At 57.1% G+C, this 21,130-nt stretch overlaps 1 protein-coding gene across 1 annotated transcript; it reads right to left on the bottom strand.

The window, feature by feature from the left end:
• Positions 1-5,172: 5,172 nt before the first annotated feature.
• SLC38A3 (solute carrier family 38 member 3) lies at positions 5,173-20,922 on the bottom strand. The gene is made up of 16 exons (XM_003818833.3): positions 20,797-20,922; positions 11,842-11,993; positions 11,659-11,740; positions 11,374-11,489; positions 10,683-10,756; positions 10,506-10,598; positions 10,321-10,402; positions 8,826-8,908; positions 8,673-8,731; positions 8,310-8,474; positions 8,154-8,233; positions 7,780-7,880; positions 7,433-7,557; positions 7,202-7,346; positions 6,166-6,269; positions 5,173-6,077 (listed from the first exon to the last, which is right to left on the bottom strand). The coding sequence occupies exons 2-16, from the start codon at positions 11,940-11,942 to the stop codon at positions 5,973-5,975; spliced, it is 1,515 nt and encodes a 504-aa protein (XP_003818881.1). The 5' UTR covers positions 11,943-11,993; positions 20,797-20,922; the 3' UTR covers positions 5,173-5,972.
• Between the last annotated feature and the right edge of the window lie 208 nt (positions 20,923-21,130).

The raw sequence follows: 21,130 nt of genomic DNA, 5'->3' as shown, positions 1-21,130 counted from the left end.
TTTCAGATTTTTCCAGGGCTGCTCTTCTTTCTAAGCAACCTTCAGTCAATTATTACTGCTCCGCGTTGTTGGAAAGTCAGTTGCTGGGTGACTTTAAACTAGGGTCCAGGCAGACATCTTTTTTCTTTTCTTTTTTTTGGAGACAGGGTCTTGCTCTGTAGCCCAGGCTGGAATGCAATGGCGAACTCGGCTCACTGCAACCTCCGCCTCCCGGGTTGAAGCGATTCTCTGGAGATGCCTCAGCCTCCAGAGTAGCTGGGACTACAGGTGCGTGCCACCATGACCGGCTAATTTTTGTATTTTTAGTAGAGACAGGGTTTTGCCATGTTGCCAGGCTGGTCTTGAACTCCTGACCTTAAGTGAATCCCAAAGTGCTGGGACTACAGGCATGAGCCACCACACCTGGCCTAGGCAGACATCTGAATTGTCCCCTGGGTCTCTCCACGGCTCCTTGCCATCCTTGCCTGCATCTTGGACCCGCTGTGTCCCTAGCCACCAGCACTTGACCAGGCAGGTCAGTGGCCACCCTGCACACTCCCTGATGTCCAGACCCCCACTATCCAATCTCTGTCTACTGTTTTCCAGCTCAGTTTCCAGCACCCCCATCCTGGAAGTCTTTCACTGAGCTCAAACCTACCCTCCTACCAGCTGCTTCCATTCTCTCACCCTCAATACCTTCTTCTTTCCAGTCTTTCTTCCTCCCACCCCCAGACGGAGTCTCACTCTGTTGCCCAGGCTGGAGTGCAGTGGTGTGATCTCGGTTAACTGCAGCCTCTGCCTCTCAGGTTTAAGCAATTCTGCTTCAGCCTCCCGAGTAGCTGGGATTACAGGTGTGTGCCATCACACCTGGCTAATTTTTGTATTTTTAGTAGAGACGGGATTTCACCATGTTGCCCAGGCTGATCTCAAACTCCTGACCTCATGATCCACCCGCCTCGGCCTCCCAAAGTGCTGGAATTACAGGCGTGAGCCACCGTGCCCGGCCAACTTTCCAGTCTTTCTTAAAAGCCACTGTTGGCTCTGCCCCTCTCACTTCACACAAGTTGTTTACACTGGCTCTTTCCAGTTCTACCTCACTTTCTCCTCTGCCCACTCCAGGCAGGCCTGTCCCTCCCTCACAAAAGTGCCCTGGTCAGGGTCCTTAGGGATCCACAGGTGTCTGAATTCAGTGGTCCATCCTCTACCCTCAACTCCTTGGCAGCATCTGACACTTACCTGGCTCCAGGTGCCCATGCTCTCCCAGTTTTCCTCTCACCTCCTGGCTACTCCCGCCCAGCTCCTTTGCTGGTTCTGCCTCATCTTCCAGGGCTCAGTGCTTACTGCTGCCCTCCTCTGTCTGAACTTAGCTTCTTCCCATCCCATGGCTTTAAACACCACTTGCTTTGCTTCCCAGATCCAAAGCTTCATCACTGGCCACTCTGCTGAACTCAACGCATACACCCAGCAGTTGACTCGGCACCTGCACTTTGATGTCCAGTCAATGTTTTTTTTTTTTTTTTTTTTTTTTTTTTTTTTAGATGGAGTCTCACTCTGTCACCCAGGCTGGAGTGCAATGGTGTGGTCTCGGCTCACTGCAACCTCCGCCTCCTGGCTTCAAGCGATTCTCCTGCCTCAGCTTCCCGAGTAGCTGGGACTGCAGGCACGTGCCACACCTGGCTAATTTTTGTAGTTTTTAGTAGAGATGGGATTTCACTATGTTGGCCAGGCTGGTCTCGAACTCCTGACCTTGTGATTCACGCGCCTCGGCCTCCCAAAGTACTGGGATTACAGGCGTGAGCCACCATGCCCTGCTGATGTCCAGTCAATGTTTTAAACTCTTCATGGACATAACTTATCTCTCTCCCAAGCCTGCTCCTCCTCCAGCCTCCTGCAGTGGCACCTCTATCACTAGACAACCTTGGAGTCACCCTTGACTTACTTCTGCCTCTCCTCCCCTACTCGAACCATCCGGGAAGCCTGCCACCTCTACCTTTAGGACAAGCCTAGTGCCTCATCCTGCCTCTACCATCACCTGGGCTAAGACATGCAACATGATTATTTGGAATAACTACAGGAGCCCTTGTGTCAGTGTCACCCTTGCCCCCCATTCCCCACCCAGAGCCTAGTCTTAATGCAGCAGCCGGAATAATCTATTTAAAACTTAGACTTATGCCTGGCACGGTGGCTCACACCTGTAATCCCAGCATTTTGGGAGGCCAAAATGGGAGAATTGCTTGAGACCAGGACTTTGAAACCAGCCTGGGAAACATGATGAGACCCTGTCTCTACAAAAAATAGGATACAAATAAGCAGGCAGTGGTGACATGTGCTTATAGTCCCCAGCTACTCAGGAGGCTGAGGCAGGAGGGTCCCTTGAGTCTAGAAATTCAAGGCGACAGTGAGCTGTGATCATGCCATTTGCACTCCAGCCTGGACCACAGAGCTAGACTCTGTCTCAAAAAAAAAAAAAGTTCCTTTCTCAGGCCCACTCTGACCCCCGTCCCCCACCTCCCATTTTTCTTATCTTGTTGCTTTTACTCCCTGTAGTACTGAGCATCTTCTAACCACATGATAGAATTTAGTGGTTAGGTTTAATGCTGCTTTTTTGGATCTAATCCCCATCCTGGACAGTAAGTTCAAGGAAGGCCAGGGTTTTCACTTTGTTCACTGCTTTATTTGCAGGTGCTAGATGAGTGCCTGGCGTGTAGGAACTGTCAATAAATACTTGTTGAATGAATGAATGAATGAGTCAAGAGGCAAATGTGTGCTTGTGCACACAGGTGAGAAGGGTGTGGGCAAGGGCAACTGCTGGGCAGGGAGACTGAGACCCATGCTTTTGCCCCCTTTCCTGCTCTTATTTTTCTATAATAAGCAGTCATAAGAAAAACAGTGAAAAGAAATATAGAAGACCTTTGTGCTGGACCTTCAGGCGGCTCTAACTTATCAATATTCCAAACAGAACAATTTTTCCAGAACTATTTATTTATTTATTATTATTATTATTCTTTGAGATGGAGTTTGGCTCTTGTTGCCCAGGCTGGAGTGCAATGGCTTGATCTTGGCTCACCTCAACCTCCACCTCCCGGGTTCAAGCGATTCTCCTGCCTCAGCCTCCCAAGTAGCTGGGATTACAGGCATGCGCCACCATGCCTGGCTAATTTTTTGTATTTTTAGTAGAGACGGGGTTTCTACATGTTGGTCAGGCTGGTCTCGAACTCCTGACCTCAGGTGATCCGCCTGCCTCAGCCTCCGAAAGTGCCGGGATTACAGGTGTGAGCCACCGCACCCGGCCTAGAACTATTTATTTATCTATTTGTTTGTTTATTTATTTTTTGAGACAGAGTCTTGCTCTGTTGCCCAGGCTGGAGTGCAGTAGCACAATCACAACTCACTGCAGCCTCGGTCACCCAGGCCCAAGTGATCCTCCTGCCTCAGCCTCCTGAATAGCTGGGACTACAGGCATGAGCCACCACACCCTGCTAATTTTTCAATTTTTTTTTCTTTTTTTAGAGACGAGGTTTCACCATGTTGCCCAGGTTGGTCTTGAAATCTTGAGTTCCAGTAGTCTGCCCACCTCGGCTTCCCAAAGTGCTGGGATTACAGGTGTGAGCCACCATGCCCGGCCCCAGAACAATTTTTTAAAAGGTAACAAAGGAAAAAACCTGGAAAAATTTTCAACGCATACTCAAATGCTTAATGATGCCTGAGGGCCTGCAGATCGTGGAGGCCAAGTGTCTGGAATTTAACAGCCAGGGACAAGGGATACTCATTTTCAAACAGTCATGTGGACACTTGGCTCTTGAATCTAGTGTAGTGGTCACATTACCTGCCTCCTCCCTGCCGGAGCCTGCTGCCCATGGTCAGGCTGGAGGAGGCCTGACTGGGCAAGCAGAGCTGGCCTCTTGGGGCCAGGGCCCAGGGTCCTTCCCCACCCCATTTGTGTGTATGTGTATGCATGGGGGGTGCTACTGTTAGCACATCCCCTTGGTCTGAGGGGCCTGAAGCCAGACCTGGTGTCCTGCTGCTGCTCTGACCTGCAGCCTTCTTTGGATGGAGGGAGTATAAGAAAAAACCCCCAGGTCTGCCTGCAGGATGGACTTGCCCTTCATTGCCCCCCACTGCCCAGGAGCCAAGGGTTCCAGGCAAGGTTATGGCCCCATCGAGACCTCTAGAGGGCAGCCCCTCTCATCAGAACACACTGCGCTGCATCTACCTCTAGGCCAGTGTCCAGCTCTTTCCTGGGGCCACAGGGCTCCTGGGTGAGTCCCCAGCCTGGAGTCAGGCGCCTGGGCCTGATGGGAACAGGACTCAGGAAGCTCCCCTCGGCTGAGCTGGCACTGCTGTGGGCCTAGCAGCCACCGGCTTGAGGAAGTTCTTTCTTCAGGGTTTTCCCGAGCTGGCAGCTGCCTTGCAAATTCAAACTGGATCTTTCCTGCAGCCCTTTCCCCGGCGGCCTAGCCTGGTGCAGGGTCTCTCCTAATGAGGGTTTGGTGCCAAGGCCTGGGCAGCTCCATCCCACTGGATCCCAGCTGGTTCAGGCCTGCCCAAGGCAGTGGGCAGCTTCCCAGTCCCACCGGGGCCAGGACACCTGGGGCTGTCCTGCTTCCTTGCAGCCCCTGCCGTACCTTGGACTCCCACCTCTCTTTGCCATTTGGGGCCCCACACACAGGGACTACTAACCCACTTTATTCGTAGTGGATTTTACTGTTGATAAAAAGATCAGCCCAACAGGGCACAGGATTCCTGGACTTTTGTCCCCAGACTCAGGGCATTGACAGAGAGTTGACATGGCAGCCTGGGAGCTAGGGGAGGGCAGGGGGCCCTTCCTGGGGCTCCCTCAGGGCTCAGCTGCCCCCAGCTCAGACCCTCCCTGAAGCTGCTGGGGATGCACCTCACGTTGCCTCCTTCCGGAGGCCTCTCTCTGTCCCACTTCCTGGGGCCTCATTAATTCCTCCCCACCTCAACCCGTGAGAAAGCAGGTCTGTGCTGAGCCTGGCCCAGGCCCAGAGCTGGGTCTGAGTGTGCCACTGGTTAGTTTGGGAGGCAGGGGGTGGGGTGGGTGGGGGACTTGCCCTGTCCCCACCCTCATCCCAGACAAGGAGACGGGGGCCCTCCATCACCATCCATGTTCTGGCCCCTACCTCACTTTCCAGGAATCCAGGGACCATGGAGACCAAGAATAGAAAACACAGCTGGTCTTATGTATAATATTTATAAAAGAGGGCTGCCAGCCTCCCCACCCTATCCCAGTGTGGCCACTGGGGTCTTTGGCTCCCGGGGGCAGGCCACTCTGGGCCTCGGCCTGTTTCTTCTCCCAGCGGTGGAATGTGAGCTGTGGCCCAGGCTTGTGGCAGGGGGAGTCCCAGCCTCCCCAGGACTGGTGAAGGGACAGGACAGGGGTCTCTTGGGGGTCCCCACACCAGCCCCACCCTCAGCAGAACCTGCTGGCCCCAGCTATGGGGTATGGGAGGGTGTCATCCTGTGAAGGGAGATGGGAGAAGAGTATCCAAGGGCCCAGGTGTCTGAAAAGGGCCTAGGGAATAAAAGGGGGGAAAACAAGTGGGCTGGGGGAGATGAGGCCCCAGGGCGCAGACCGTGGCCTAGCAGCAGGGTCGGGGGATGGCTGCAGGCTGATCCCAGCTGTGTATGTTCCTACAGGCTGTGTCACCTCAGGAGGCAGCTGCTGGGCCCCAGTGTATGCATCTGTGCAAGGAGGGAATGAGGGGCTTGGGCGGGATCTAAGGCGACAGCCCTACCCTGCTCCCAGTTCAGGAAGCCCCTACAGCTCCAGAGCCTAGCAGGGTAGTGGCCCAAGGGCCTTGGTCCTGGCTCTTGAACAAAAACCTTCCACAGAGAGGACATGGGGCCTGGCTGAATGCCACAGTGTTAATCGCGTCTTTCTCCTCCCCCGACTGGCCACTGGATGGGAGCAGGGGCTGAAGAGTCTGGGCAGGGCTGCTAGGGTGAGTAGACAGAACAGGATGAGGGTCACCCTAGTGGTTTCCTCCATGCCGGCTGGTCCCTGAGGCCCAGTCAATGATGATGAAGCTCAAGCTCATGGTCATCAGCAAGAAGCCCAGCATAGCAAAACACAGGGCCTGTGGAATCAGAAGTCAGGGTCAGGTCCGAGGTCAGGGCAGTTCCCTTAGCCCCATACCAGCCCACCGGCCTCCAGGCCCCTCGCACCAGGATTTTGGGGGTGGATCTTGCAGGCTCCTTCTCCGTGGGCATGATTCGGAAGTAGAAGATGGCAGGGAAGATGAAGATGAGGAATGGGGCAGATGTGGCACCTGCAAAGAACAAGACATGGCCACTGCTGGCTCATATCCTCCTACTGACTAAGGTTCGGGGGTGGACTCTTCAACGAGATCAAACACTCCTTGTTGAGGGAGTTTCATGTTGAGACCACTGGAGAGCTCTGCCTGATTCTAGCCCACCAGCCTCTCCCCCTTGTTCTCCATCCATGAGGATAGAAGGCTGGTGATGTTGGTGTCAGAAGAATGTCAGCCAATGAAGCTAGCAATGAGGAAAGGCAAATCAAGAGATGGAGAGAGATGAGGGCTTAAGGGTATTGGGCTCCAGGCTACAGCTATACTTGAAGGCTTCTCCGTTATTTGAGCCAGTGGATTCCTTTCTGCTTAATTCATTTCGAGTTGGATTTCGGACATAGAGAACGAAGAGTGCTGTCCGTGATATCCATGATACTCAGCCCCCAGGTCTGTTTGTCAGTCCTGGCAGAGTTTGTTAGTCCTCTGAGTTGGATCACCCCAAAGACATTTCAGAATTGTCTGCTCTACCAGCTGAGAGCCCCATCTGGAATGAGGCAGTGGATGGAGCATCAAACTTGGAGTCCAGTGATCCTGGGGCTGAATCAAGCCCAAGGCTCCTATTCACCAGCTGTGTGGCCCTGCTGCTCCTTTAATCACTCTGAACTTTAGTTTCCTGACATGTGAAATGTGGACAAGACCCAGTGAGATCCTTTGAGGCGGCCTCTGATCCCTGGGATCCACCCCTGTCCTCCAGCAAGGGGGACTGACTCAGTGGCTCTGAGCCCTGAAAAGGGATTAGAATAGCCTATGGACAAAAGCTCAGATGGAAGGCCAAACTGTGCACATGGCCACTGCACTTAATGTAGGGTGTAAGCTCAGGAATCTGCCAGGATTTGCAGAGTTGAAATCCTCTGGGGCAATACCCTGCTTCCACAGCAGGGCCAGACCCTCACCGATGACCCCAAAGATGCCCAGGATGTTGGGGGCAAAGATGACCAGCAGGTTGATACAAGTGAGCAGGCCAACGGCAATAAGCACATGCCGCAGCCAGCTGAACTCCTGGTTTGGAAACAGCATCTGCTGGATGGCGCGGCGCACCTGGGGGGCAGGTGAGAAGAATCATCAGCCTGTTGGCCCCATCAGCCCCTCCCGCCACTAGTCTAGCCACCTGCCCACCAGCTCACCGGGAACAGAACGATGGGCACTGTGAGCGTGACTGCTGTCAGCACGGCCACACGCACACACAGGATCAGGACGTCAAACGGGTCCACCTTGCTGTAGGTGTGCAGCAGCTCCGACTCCACCCCGTCTGTGGCAGGCAGGGAGGGTGGTCAGTAGGTGGCCCCAGGAAGGAGGTGGGATCTGAGCTGCCTAGGGGACCCCAACACTGTGGGGATTGGCATGCAGACTCACCTCCACAGCGGCAAGGCACAGCCAGGCACCACACGCCTCGGTATGGAGGGCACCATGGCCACAACCAGCCCCTTCCCCCCAGCCTAGCCTAGGCCTCTGCCCACCGGTGCCACCGTACTGTAGAAGGTGAGGTAGCCGAAGAGGGCAGCCAGGAAGTACATGATGTACATGACAGCGATGGACAGGTTGGAGATGTGCTGCATCTTCCTCTTGGAGGGGCTGTGGGGAAGTGGGGGGGTGGGTGTTAGTGACAAGCTGGGTAACATTGGGAGAGCCCCATGTGCCCCAAGCTCTCTCTGGCACCATACTTTCACCATTCAGCATCTGAGAGAGTCTCCTTCTTGCTCATAATCACCTCTCATGGCTGCCACGGACATCTCAGATAAAGTGACTTGGCTCCTGTCACTCCCCTCTCCACATTCAGGACCACATCCATTCTCCCCAAACCAGCTCAGGGCAGCCCCACCCCCGCTCCCAGCCACAGACACCTACTCCTTGAGCTCAGTATAGATGGGCAGCACCTCGGGGTGGCAGACGAAGGCGAAGGCCATGATGGGGATGGTGTATGCTGTCTGGGGAAACACCGGGCTGTGTCAAGGCAGTCTGCCACTCTCATCGGGCCCCCGCCTTGCCCTGACCTGTCAGAACCTGTGAGTTGAGCGTGAAGTAGCTGGGAGTGCAGAAGGCTGAAGCCTCAGGCTCGACCTGCAGCTGCACCTTCTCCTTCACGATCTCCATGTGGCTGAAGTTGCCTGTGGTGTTGTTGAAGTTGGGGGGCAGTGGGCAGGGCACGTGGAACTTTTTGTAGATGACCTGGAGTGGGGAGGGATGAGGGTGTCAGAGCCAGGCTGGACTGCCTGGGAAGTCACCATGAAGCCACATCTAGATCAGGACTGGTGGAGCTGCCTTCTGGCCCAGGCTTCCCAGAGACACCTGCCCCCTCCTGATGACAGGGAACTCCCCCAGGAGACCCGCTGCCCGCTTTCTCAGCCAACATGGAGGGTGACTCACTGCAATTAGGAAGAACACCATGCAGCTAAGAGAGAAGCCGCTGGAGTAGCCCAGGTAGCCTGCAAAGTGGAGGGAGCACTCTGAGACCTGGGGCCCCTCCCATGGTGTATGCCTCCAACATCCCCTCCAAGGCTCTGACCCTTCCACACTCACCAAGCTGCCGCATCAGTGCCAGGGGCAGAATGATGGTGACAGAGACAAGGATTACCAGGTAGTTCCCGTTCATGTACCAGTCCCTGCAGGGACATGAGTTGGGAGCCAGGGTCAGAATCCATTCAGCCTGGGATGGGGCCCCTGCCTCCCTCTGCTGGAGTCACCAATGGTGCCACTGAGTGACATCTGAAGAATGTTTGTCCACAGCTCTGAGTCTCACTTTCCCCATCTGCAAAATGGGCATGCCCAGCTGGGCGCGGTGGCTCACGCCTGTAATCCCAGCACTTTGGGAGGCTGAGGTGGGTGGATCATCAGGTCAGGAGTTCGAGACCAGCCTGACCAACATGGTGAAACCCCATCTCTACTAAAAATACAAAAAAATTAGCCGGGCATGGTGGCACACGCCTATAATCTCAGCTACTCAGGAGACTGAGGCAGGAAAATCACAAGAACCCGGGAGGCAGAGGTTGCAGTGAGCCAAGATTGTGCCACTGTACTCCAGCCTGGGCGACTGAGCGAGACTCCGTCTCACAAAACAAAACAAAACAAAAAAAACCAAAGGGCGTGCCTTCAGTACTGTCCTTCAGGGTGACATGAGAACTAAGGTTCCAGCCTGGCACACAGCTCATGCTCAGGACCCTCTCTATTGTAGGCACTGCTGTTGCTTTTCTCAGGATACACAGGTCTGGGCCCAGCCTTTGGATGGAGGTGGGTGGGAGGAGGAAGAGGGACCTGGTTCTAGAGGGAGGTGGTATTTTCCACGGGGGTTTCTGGCACTTGCAATAACCTGTGCTCCTTGCGGTTCCTTCTGGCATCTGGGCCTTGCCTCATCCGGCCCCCTCCTCTACCCACCAGGAATGGATATGGGGCACAGGGAAACAAGGGGATAAGGGCCAGGACCATCCTCAAAGGCAAGCCCTGAGGCCAACTCCTTGGGAAAGGCCCAGGGCCCCAGGGGCAGAATCCTGGCTCTCCCTCTTGCCGGAGCTACTCTCAGCCTCCCAGCCCCTCTGCTTGCTCGGGCTGGGCTGTCAAGAGCAGGGCCTGGCTGTGTCCCCTCTATCCCACAAAACACGTTTGATGCCCAGTCAATGCTGGCTAAAGTGATAGGCAACTGGGACACCTGGGCTTAATCTCTTGGTTGGGGGGGGCAACCCCATGGTCAGGAATAGCAGGCGCTTAGAGCTAAGCCTGAGCCTCCCACGCTCACAGGCTGGGTCCAGGGTGAGGAGAGGCCCAGCTTCCTCAGCTGCACCCTGCCCCTAGCCCCACAAGCCCCTTCTGGAGGGGGGTCCCCAAGGTGCTTCCCAAGTGAGTGTGAACTGAATGCTGGCTCTGCGGGCAACTCTCCCCACTCCACCAGCTTCTTGTCTGCTTTGTCTTGTCTCTCCCACCAGCCCAGCCTGGGCCCCCCCACCCTCACCCAGCCCCACCCCACCCCACCCCTCCTCACTGCACCGCACCCCTCCCCTCCCCTCCCCACCCCAGGGCTCACGAGGTTTTCTCCTCCAGGTTCAGGAAGGTCTGTATGACAAGTGGCAGCTCAGACTTGATGATGTACAGGTAGCTGGACATGGCTGTTGGGAGAGGGGCGGGCAGGCAGGCGCTGAGGTCAGCCCAACCAGCCAGCTTTCAGGGCTGTCCACCTCCCTACTGCCTGCCCCTGCCCACTGCTCTTACCTCCGATGTTCTGGAGCGTGATGGCCAGGGCTGCTGCCAGCTTTCCTGGGGTCCCAAAGGCACGGTAGCCCAGCTGCTCATAGGCACGGATGCCTGCAGGAGCAGGGTCAAGAAGTCAGGAGCTTGTCCCAGTTTACCCACCAGCTCCCGCCCATTCCAGGCTGGTGTGAGGCTCACCCACGACCCCTGAGGACTTGAGTAGCAGGTGGATGGAGTAGCTGGAGAGCAAGGCGACAGCTGTCAACAGGAACCTGGGGACACATGGGAAGATGGAAGAAAAAGAGGCCACTGGGGGGCTACCGTGGCTGGCAGAGGGTGAGGGGCTCTGGGAGGCCTGGGGGTGGAGGGTCTGTGACCTGGGTGTCTGGACTCCCAACAGGTATGGATGCCAGCTCAGCAGGCCCCAGGGGTGATGAACACCACCCCGTTTGATCCAGGGTGCGACACACCCCAGAAGGGGCCCTCTGGGTCAAGAGTGTCCCTGTGACTGCCCTCTGAGCACGTCCTCCTCTTGAGTCCTTGAAACAAACATGTTTTCCATTCTGGCTTCAGGGCAGAGCCCCCAGCCAAAGGACACGTGTGCCCACACAAGGCCTGGCCGTGGGGCTTGGCCATCACGTGTAAGGTGCCAAAAGGACAGTCTCTGGCCTGTAAGACCGGCCTGTGTTGTGACCTCAGTCGGTTTACTGGGCAGTGAGGTATATTTGTTTGGCTGTGGATGTTTTTTTCAGCCGCGGTTTGTTAGTGTAAGAAGTGCCCACCCACTGCAGCCTGGATGCTGGGACAGGGAACTGGCGGGTCCTGGGAGGTCATGATTGGTGGCTTGCTTAGGGCCCCTATCTTTAGAAGGTTCTCTGAGGGCACTCACAGGAAAAGGATAATGCCCGTATTGGCCATGGCATAGGCGAGTCCCAGGATGCCGCTGCCCATGATGGCATTGCTGAGGTTGAACACTGACATCCCGAATGATGTCTTCCCCTCGAACTGCAGGCACCAGAATGGGATGGGGAGGGTGGGAGGAGTCAGCAAGGGACAGGGGCATCGCAGCATTCCCCTGACTGTCCCTCAGCCTCCCACTGCTGCCAGAGACCACCTCATTACTGCATCCAAGCTCCCCACAGTGTCCCCTAAAACCCGCTGCTGCCCTGCTCACGTCAGTGAAGTGTGGCTCCTTGCTGGGACTTTTCTGTAGGAAGCTCTTGCCCTCCATACAGCTCCGTGCAGGGTCCTCGACCCTGTAGGCACAGGTCAGGGTGGGTGGCTCAGCTCCAGCCCTTTGCTCTGTATCCCTGCCCTGCCCTGTCTTCAGCCACCACTGGGTCCCTCTGGTACTCACCTCTGGTTGCCTGCCATGGGGGTGACGACCGGGAGCAGCCCCTCTGAGTGTTTGCCATTGGGCACCAGCTCCACCATCTCTGTCTGCAAAGGCGCCTCCATGGCTCAGGGCACACCACCAGGAGCACTGGTCTCACACCAACAGTCAGATGTCTGCAGAGCAGCCGGTCCCTCTGGTTAGCCCCGTTACTTGGGCCTACGGCCTAGCCTCCTACCTGAGGCCTGCAGCCATAGCACACCTCCCAGATGGTCACTCAGGGCATATCCACACATGCAGCTCTGCCTACTGCCTCCCTGGGATCTGCTGTTGGGGGAATCCAGCTCAGACACCTGAGTTCCTAGGACGTTCTGATGGGACACCCTAGCCAGTACATAATGCACTTCTTACATGCACACCCGTCCAGGCAAGCCCTTAGGGTCTCGGTTTCACCATCTGTGAAGTGACGGTCATCTGGATGACCCGAGTTCAGAGCCTAGTGGCACCAGCATCCCCAGATGCTCAGTCCCAGGCCCCCAGACTTCACTCTGGGTATGTACCCAGGACAGACTTCTCCTCCTTGACATCAGTACTGGGAGATGGTTTCCTGCACCGGCCCTGTGTCCAGGGGCCTCCTGCCCAACCTAGAATGGCACTGCCCGACGGCTGGAGGCCTCGGGAGAGGGTGAGGGCTGTGGGCCCTGTTCCCAGCCGCCCGGCGGGCACTGCTGGCAGCCAGAACAAAGAGCCCTCTGTGGGCTGAGAGCTGGCGCTGGGAACGGCAGGCGCAGAGGCTGTCCCCCCTCCCCAGAGCCAGGATGCCTGAGGCGGTGCTGGGTGGCTGGACACCTGGGCCCTTCCCGCCTGGCTGCAGCAAAGGGCCCTCAGGGGGCCTTCCAGGAAACGGGTGCTCCAGGGCCGGTTCTCTGTGCCACACACACCTCACCCTCCACACAGTCCTGGCCTCAGGGCCATGTTTTTTTCCAAGCCTCTCCTCCACTGCCAGGCAGGGAACCCCCAACCCTCAGGGGCCCGCTGTCCAGGAGTGGACCCTTTGAACAGACCCCCATTTTCTAGGGCCCCAGGCCAGGAGCTCAGGCCCTTGGCCGGCTGTAGAGGAGCCTGGGTCACCAGATCAGTCTCCCTTCTCTGCTCTCAGGGCTTGGCCCTGCTGGGCCTCAAAGGAACCAGCTCTCCTTCCTCCACCACCCCTGCCCGCTGCCCAGACAACTCACTGGCCCCTCTCCCATCACTGGGTCCAGGAATTGCCTACCTCATAACCAGAGGTGGCTGGGCATAGTGCCCCCAGGTTCTGTAAGGACACCCTGAAGGCCAGCCTGGCCAGGAGGAGAGCTGAGGCCAGAGTGGAGACCAGTGAGGGGGGCAGCCCTGCCAGGCAGGACAGCCAGAACCTGGTCCTGAAGCCGTGGTGCCCTCTCTGATGGAGAACCCTGAATTCTGCCCTGAACCCCCCATCCCCACTCCGGCCCCTGATGGTCTCAGGTCTGCCCTTGAATCTGGAGCACTGGGGAACTCAAACGTAGCACTCAGGGCTAGGGGTGAACAAGAGAGGCTGGGCTCAGGCCTCAGGCCTGGTGCCCCTGGAGGCAGCAGAGGTCACAGCAGCCTCTGGCCTCTCTGGTCAGAGGACTCCCTCCCTGCACTGCCCCAGGCAGCCCCAGGCCAGAGTTCAGATTCTGGCACCTGGATCCTGGAGACCCCACACATGGCACTCTTGCATCCCTCAAACCTGCCTCTCCTTCTGATGCCAGCATCTTACCTCCTCTCCTCCCAGACCCACCTACTCGGGACTATAACAATGTTAGCATCTCTTATTGAGCCTTCTCCCCTGACCCCAGGGTTGCCTAGGTCCACCTGTCCTCATGCCCCTGCCCTAAGCCTTGCCATCAGCATCCCTCCAAGTGTCCCACCTGGGTATAGAGGTGCCAGTGCTGGCGTCCAGAGCTACTCCAGAGTCCCCCCTGCACTCAGCTGGGGGTGCCCTCTCTCGGCCCCCTGCCCTGGGCAGGCTGGGACAGGCCCTCAGAGTGTGCTGAGCTGGCAGTCTGGACAAAACACCCTTCTCTGCCCTAATATCCTTCTGTAGCAGCCAGGCACTGCCTCCAGGGAGACCACAGTCTGTGGCATGGGCCGTGGGAGGTGTCTGAGGTCTGAGCTCCAGATTCCCCATCCCCCCTGCAGTAGCTGGGCCTAGACCTTTGGGGCCTGGTAGCTATTACTCAATCATGATCAGTCATTGCTGGGTCTTGGGCAGGCCTGAGATCCCAGAAAGGATTTAGAATATCTCTCCTTAAGTGACCTCTAGCCTGGAAGAGACAAATCCCCCCAAATAGCACCCTCATCACTACCCTATAGCTCCTGCTGCAACTGAGTGTGAGCCACATAATGCTGGGTCTCAAAAAAGAGGATGGGGGTGCCGGGCGTAGTGGCTCACGCCTGTAATACCAGCATTTTGGGAGGCCGAGGCGAGCAGGATCACCTGAGGTCGGGAGTTTGAGACTAGCCTGACCAACATGGAAAAACCCCATCTCTACTAAAAATACAAAATTAGCCGGGCATGGTGGCGCATGCCTGTAATCCCAGCTACGCGGGAGGCTGAGGCAGGAGAATTGTTTGAACCCAGGAGGTGGAGGTTGCAGTGAGCTGAGATTGCGCCATTGCACTCCAGCCTGGGCAACAAGAGCCAAACTCCATCTCAAAAAAAAAGAAAAAAAAAAAGGATGGGGGCATCAAGGAAGACTTCCTGGAGGAGGTGGCGAAGCCAGTCCTAAAATTCCAGTAGGCACCCTGGGGTGTCAAACAGGAAAGAGTGTACCAGGCAGAGAGCACAGCATAGGCAGAGGCCCTGAGGTGCAGTACGAGGCAAGCTGTAAGCGTTGAAGGAAGGTTCTGTGGCAACAGACAAACCTGATAGAGCTGTAAAGGCCAGGTCTAGGAGTCTGGACTTTGGTCCAGGGCGGGGAGGAGGGCTGGGGGCTGGGGGCCAGGGTGAGGATTAGCACTGGCCTGGCATGGAGCCCCCAGCCATTCCCTGAGGCTGCCAGCCCATTTTTGACAGCTCCTACCCCTCAGGCCTGTGGCCTCCCAGGCTCCTTTGTATCCGGGAATCGGAATCGGGAATCGGGGTAAACTCAGGGAAGGGCTCCTGCATAAGAAAGGCTGCCAGCAGAGCCTGATCCCCTGTGGTGAAAGCCCAGAGTAGACCCTCTAGGGCTGGGCTTGGCCCTGCCTCACTGTGTGGCCAGGGGCAGGGTACTCCCCAGCTCAGGACCTCAGTGTATCCCTGTCCTCTAGGGGTCCCGTGAGGCTTGGTCAAAGCTGGGGATGAGTGAGGAGCCTCCCCAAAGCCTTCATCCCCAGGACAGTCCATGGGTGCCCAGAGAGTGGCCAGGAGCTAGGGTGGGGAGATCACAGTGGCCTTGGGCAGGTCATCAGAATGGCATCTGTCATGGATGTAGTGTGAACCCGGGCAGTAAATCAATGGCCCAGGCCATTGCCCTGGGACCTGTTTGTTTTCCTGGGAGATAAGGGCCAGGAGGGGCCAGGAGCCACAGGGATGGCGCAGCAGGTAACGCCCGCCCACGCGAACATCACCTGGTAAGAATTCATCAGGCACACCTCGGCAGGTGTTGAGTTTGGCTAATTAAAGATTTTGAGCCCCAGGATCCCAGGCCACTTCAGGGCGGCTGATGCAAGCAGCTACAGGAAGCACAGCTCTCTGCCCAGGGATCAAGGTCCTTGGAGTCCCCAGGACTCTGAGCCTTGCTTTCCTTCCCCATGCTCAGGAACATAAGTGGGTCTGGGTCTGCAGTAGTGAGCTGGTGACAGGGAGGCCTTCGCACTCTTTTTACCTTGGTGACAACTTGCACCAGTGGAGGCACAGACCCTCTGGAGCTTATTGCTAAGGCCCAGGCTACCTGACCTCCGCCAAGATCTCAGGAGAGAGACAGCTGGCCTTGCTTGAGGGTCCATCGTGATTATCCCTGGGGGCTCAGGGGTGAGGGCTGCCCCCAGTTCCAGCTCAGCTCATTTTTACCACTCCCCTCCTTGGCTGAGACAGGGTGCCCCCCTCCTAAGTCTGGTACCCATCTGGACAGCTACCCCTCTGTCCACCTGCTCCTCCAGGCTTCAGAGGGAAGATGCCCCCTACTAGGAGAAGGTGTTAGTAAGGGGGGAAACCAGATCAAATGGAGACATTTGGACTGTATGTTCTCAAGGCACAGCCATAGGAATTGGTGGTAGCTGATTGCTGGGGTCAGGGGTCTAGGGACAAAGCAGGTGGGAGGAGGGTGTTAGAACAGGGAAAAGACACCTCTTACCCTCCTCTAGACCCATGTTTTCATGTCCTCCTCATCAACAACACAACAGTGCAAGTGGCCAGTGTGTGTCCAACACTGGGTTAATACTGAAGAAGTGACATGCAGGCGGGGGCATATCCAGGGGAAGGCAGATGGCCCAGAGAACTGAACTACCGGCCACGTTAATCCTCAACCCCCAGCTCCCTGGCCTTGGGATCTAGGGTCTGTGGCTCTGTGTTCTGGGCATCCGGAGGTGTCTAGGAGGATCTGAGAGACCCAGCTGGGGCCGGAAGGTAGACTTTCCTGTGGCCGGGTACATTTTCTTTTTTTTTTCTTTTTCTTTTTTTTTTTTTTGAGACGGAGTCTTGCTCTGTCACCCAGGCTGGAGTGCAGTGGCGTGATCTCGGCTCACTGCAACCTCCGCCTCCTGGGTTCACACCTTTCTCCTGCCTCAGCTTCCCGAGTAGCTGGGACTACAGGCGCCCGCCACCACGCCCAGCTAATTTTTTGTATTTTTTAGTAGAGACGGGGTTTCACCATGTTAGCCAGGATGGTCTCGATCTCCTGACCTCGTGATCCACCCACCTTGGCCTCCCAAAGTGCTGGGATTACAGGCTTGAGCCACTGCGCCCGGCCATGGCCAGGTACGTTTTCTAACAGATGCTTATAGCTGGGCCTAACCTTAGGCACCTCAGACTCCCTTCCCACCCAGCCCTGGACCCTCCTTGCTCAGGCTGCCACCCATAGAGGTTGCAGTCAGAAGCTCTTGGTTCACGAGTGGGCTAGAGCAACAGCAGCCCCCACCTCACCCATTGCCAGCCTGCTGAGAAGGACGTGCAGCCGGAGGCCCAGCTGAGGCAAAGGACAGGACATCATGTGACTGTGGCCCCCCAGGGGCAGGGGAGACCCTGTGCCAGCCAGCCCATTCTCCTCCCTGCTGACCCGGAATCCCCTGGAGGCGGCCAAATATTTAGACAGCCGGACTTCTGGCCCCAAAGCAAGCTGAAGCACAGGCCTCGGGCAGTTCAGGACTCATCAGAGAGTCCGATGGGGGGCTAAAGTCAAGGTCGGCCTGGAGGAGGGGAGACATCCAACATCAGGAAGAAAAGGCAGAGGGAGGGAAGAGAGATAGACAGGGACAGAGCAGGGAGAGAAAACACAGTCATTAGCTCCATGCGTCCATGCATACTGATCCATACAGAGAGACAGACAGACAGAGAGGCAGCGGCCCAGGGTGACAGGGAAATGCAGATGCACACAGAGGGACACAGACAGAAAAACACACAGACAAAAACCACATGCAGATAGCGGACAGACATTTAGACAGGAGACAGACAGCGACAGAAACAACCAGGGAGGTGAGAAACAGAGTGAGTACCCAGAGACAGCCAAATGGAGGAAGAGACAGACAACAAGACAGCAAGAGATAGCTGTTAAGGCCGGGCATGGTGGCTCACGCCTGTAATCCCAGCACTTTGGGAGGCCGAGGCAGGCAGATCACCTGAGCCCAGGAGTTTGAGACCAGCCTGGCCAACATGGTGAAACCCCATCTCTACTAAAAATACAAAAATTATCCAGGCATGGTGGCAGGTGCCTGTAATCCCAGCTACTCGGGAGGCTGAGGCAGGAGAACTGCTTGAACCTGGGAGGCAGAGGCTGCAGTGAACCAAGATCACGCCGCTGCACTCCAGCCTGGGTAACACAGCGAGACCCTATCTTAAAAAAAAAAAAAAAAAAAAAAAAAAAAAGAGAAAGCTGAAGAAAAAAAGAGAGCCCCAGAAAGAGCGAGAAGGGGAGAGGGAGCCAGGGGGCCCAGGTGAGGGGGCAGTAGGCCCAATGGGCACTGCCAAGATGGCCAGGCAGAACCCTGGAGGGCCCCACAAAAAGGCTGCTGCACCTCCAGGTCCCCACAGAGCAGGTTATGCCCCTACCAACCAGGTGCTATGACACCCAGAGGCTGGGGCTGAGCCCACTAGGGCCACAAGGCCAGGCCCAACTGGAAAGCTCAGAGATCCCTGGTCCAGCACCCAGGACTTGTCTACCTGAGCAATGGAAAATACATGTGGAGATGATGGTCAGTCGGAGTGACCCCCATTCCCAGCAGCCATGCACGTGTGCAGACGTGCTGGCTGAGAGGCTGTGTACAGGACGTGGCCCGCAGAGCGGAAATTCAAAACCAAGCCACCCCAGGCCACTGGCCGGAAAGCCCCTCCTGCCCAGCAGCTGGTCCTTCCCTTTGGCCCCCAGAAGCCCCGCCTGGTCCTCTAGAGCCCCACCCTGTTCTACTATGTCTGTCCTACCACCCAGAGTCAAAGGCCTACCCTTCACCCACTAGACAAGAGTGTACCCCGGGCACACAGTAGGTGCTCAGCAAATGTTAAATGTATGGAATGGCTGGGCGCGGTGGCTTAGACTTGTAATTCCAGCACTTTGGGAGGCCAAGGCAGGTAGACTGCTTGAGCTCAGGAGTCCGAGACCAGTCTGGACAACATGATGAAACCCTGTCTCTACCAAAAATACAAAAAAAATTATCCAGGCTTGATGTTGCACACTTGCGGTCCCGGCTACTCAGAAGGCTGAGGTGGGAGAATTGCTTGGGCCTGGGAGGCGGCGGTTGCAGTGAGGCGAGATTGTGCCACTGCACTCCAGCTTGGGCAACAGAGTGAGACCCCACCTCAAAAAATGAAAAAAATAAAAAAAGTAAATGAATGGAATGCATTTGAGGCCCTCGGCAAGCCCTCTTACCTGCTCCAAGTGAGGCCTGGCCCCTGGCCATGTCTACACTAAAACATCCTCCCACTGGGTCCCAATTCTACTATAGCATAGACTGCACATTCCACCTCAGCTTTCTGTTCACAGAGACGCCAAAACTGCACCTCCCTGGTGGCCCACCCCACACCACTCCCCTCCAAATACGTTTCCCTCTCAAACTGGATGCTTGTCCTCACACCCAGCCCAGACTTCCAGGGTGTGTCCAGTTCAGCTTAAAATCCTTCTCTGACTCAACCCAGAGACCATGAACCACCCAGCCAGTCTTGTTGTGCCTCAGTTTCTCCATCTGTCCAGGGCTTCAAGGCTACTTGCTAGGGCAGTGGCACAAGGACAGGAGCAACCAGTTGTCATGATCTGGCAACCTGGAGCCCTGGACTGGTGTGGGGACCATTTGTGACATGGGCCAAAAAAACCAGCACACAACAAGGAGTGGCTTGAGAGGCCAGCGAAGACATGGGTCCCATGGGCCCAGGCAGAACAAAATTCTGAGATACAGACTCCTACCCTCCCCAGAGATTCAGCCCCCTGCTCCCAATGTCAAGAAATCAGATTCCCATTTCTGGTTTCAGTCATTCCAGACCTCTCAGAGATGTGCCAGGCTTGGCCTCTTCCAGTCCTGATCCCTCCCGTCAGTGATGCTTCTTGCAGGAAGGGTACCGTGGCTGTGCCGAATTTCCCCCATTCAAAATGGAACCATCTTTGGGTCTCTTTAGCTTTCTATCCCCCAGACTGAGAGCCCCGAGGGATGTGCTTCCTTTCCAGAAGGAAATGAGCCCCATCCCAGACCTTTTACAGAACAGAACAGGAAGGGGTGAAAGGTCCAAGGGCCTTTTCCAGGGGCAGCTCTGTGGCCAGAGTCGGTCATGGAAGAAAGGACAGGGTTGGCAGGCTGAAGGAAGGATGGGCATGAGTGGGGATGTCCTCCATGGTGTTCCTCAGGGCTCAAGAGCCTTTGACTTAGCCTTTCTCAGACCTGTTTGAAAGCCCATACCTGGACTCAGGACTCAGGTCCCCGTGGGGGGAAAAGGGCGGGTCCCCGCAGGTCCCGCCCCTGGCCTCCCCCTGCCCGGGTGTAAACAAACGCACGCATTTGCTGTGGCCAATCGAAGGGGCCAACCGGGCGGGGGCGGGCTCTTGCAAACCAAGTCTTGGTTCCTTCTCTCTGCCGTGCGCTGCGCGGGCTCTAACTTACACCCTACCCAGCGCCAGGTGGGGAGGAGCTCGCACGGCGCCCCGGCCTCAGGTCAGGGAGCCACTCGCGCCCTGCGCCCGCTGTGCCCGCTGGCTCCTCTGCAAATGGCACCGGCTCTGGGACCAGCATGTACCCCGCGGCCCCTCAGGCGGCCCGGCCCGATCTGCCCTCAAGCCCTTGTCCGGAGCAGCTGAGATAAATATACCCGGATTCCCATCGTGCCAGCCGGGCTGCTCTGCCTGTCAGGAGCCCGTCGGGGCAGCGCTCCAGGGACTGCTCCAGGCCCCTCTTGGGTCCTCCCCTCGGGCCCTCTCCAGCCTGCCCCATGGGCCCTGCCTCAGGAAGCCTGTGGTGTGCCGCCCGAGCCCCCAACAAGGCGTCCTGTGGTCCCAGCCCCGGGTGCCGCCGACCTCCTGCTGTACCTCGCAGCCCCGCCGAGAGGCCTCAAGGCGACGACGTGTCCCTCCCGGTACCCCCAGGGCCCTGCTTAAGCTCGGCGCTGAGTCCCGACTGGCAGGTCCCCAAGACCAGCGCCTGGAGCGCGCGGGGCTTTGGCTCGCCGGAGGCTGGGGCGCCTGCCCGGGTCAGGACGGTAGAGGAGAGCTGCCCAGAGCCCGGCTACGGACAGGAGGGTGGACAGTAGGGCTCGGCCCACCCGATTCCCCTGTGCGGGTGGATGAACTCCCGAAGGGGTACCTGGCCTCGCGGTTGGGCACGCGCGGCGCTCCGCTCGGGCCGGTGCGGTTCGCTCTGCTCCCGGCTGAACTCGGCTGCAACAGCGACAACAGCGACGCGGGATGAAGGGCGCCCGGCCCCGCCCCCGGCCTGCCCCCCGCCCGCCAATCCCTGGCGGCCCGCGGGAGGAGGGGCTGGTCCGGGGAATGGCGGGGGCCGGGGCAGGCCGGGAGCAAAGGGGCGGCCTGAGCGTTAGGGAGCCCCTAGGTGGGAGAGCAGAGCTGCCAGAGGGACTCCGTTGAGTCTTGTGGGGGGAATGCTTCAGTCCAAAGCAGATTCTCTCTGAGGTCTGTGG

The sequence above is a fragment of the Pan paniscus genome, chromosome 2 (assembly GCF_029289425.2).
Source record: "Pan paniscus chromosome 2, NHGRI_mPanPan1-v2.0_pri, whole genome shotgun sequence".
NCBI lineage: Eukaryota > Metazoa > Chordata > Mammalia > Primates > Hominidae > Pan > Pan paniscus.
This window is presented reverse-complemented; position numbering and strand designations above follow the sequence as displayed.

What these genes read in the sequence shown, in the direction of transcription:
- SLC38A3 (XM_003818833.3), bottom strand. Translation starts at nt 11,942, where the DNA reads ATGGAGGCGCCTTTGCAGACAGAGATGGTGGAGCTGGTGCCCAATGGC. An exon ending in CAAGTCCTCAGGGGTCGTGG is followed by an intron (nt 10,599 to 10,682) that starts GTGAGCCTCACA and finishes CTGCTCCTGCAG; the next exon opens with GCATCCGTGCCTATGAGCAG. An exon ending in AACCTGGAGGAGAAAACCTC is followed by an intron (nt 8,909 to 10,320) that starts GTGAGCCCTGGG and finishes ATGTCCCTGCAG; the next exon opens with GGACTGGTACATGAACGGGA.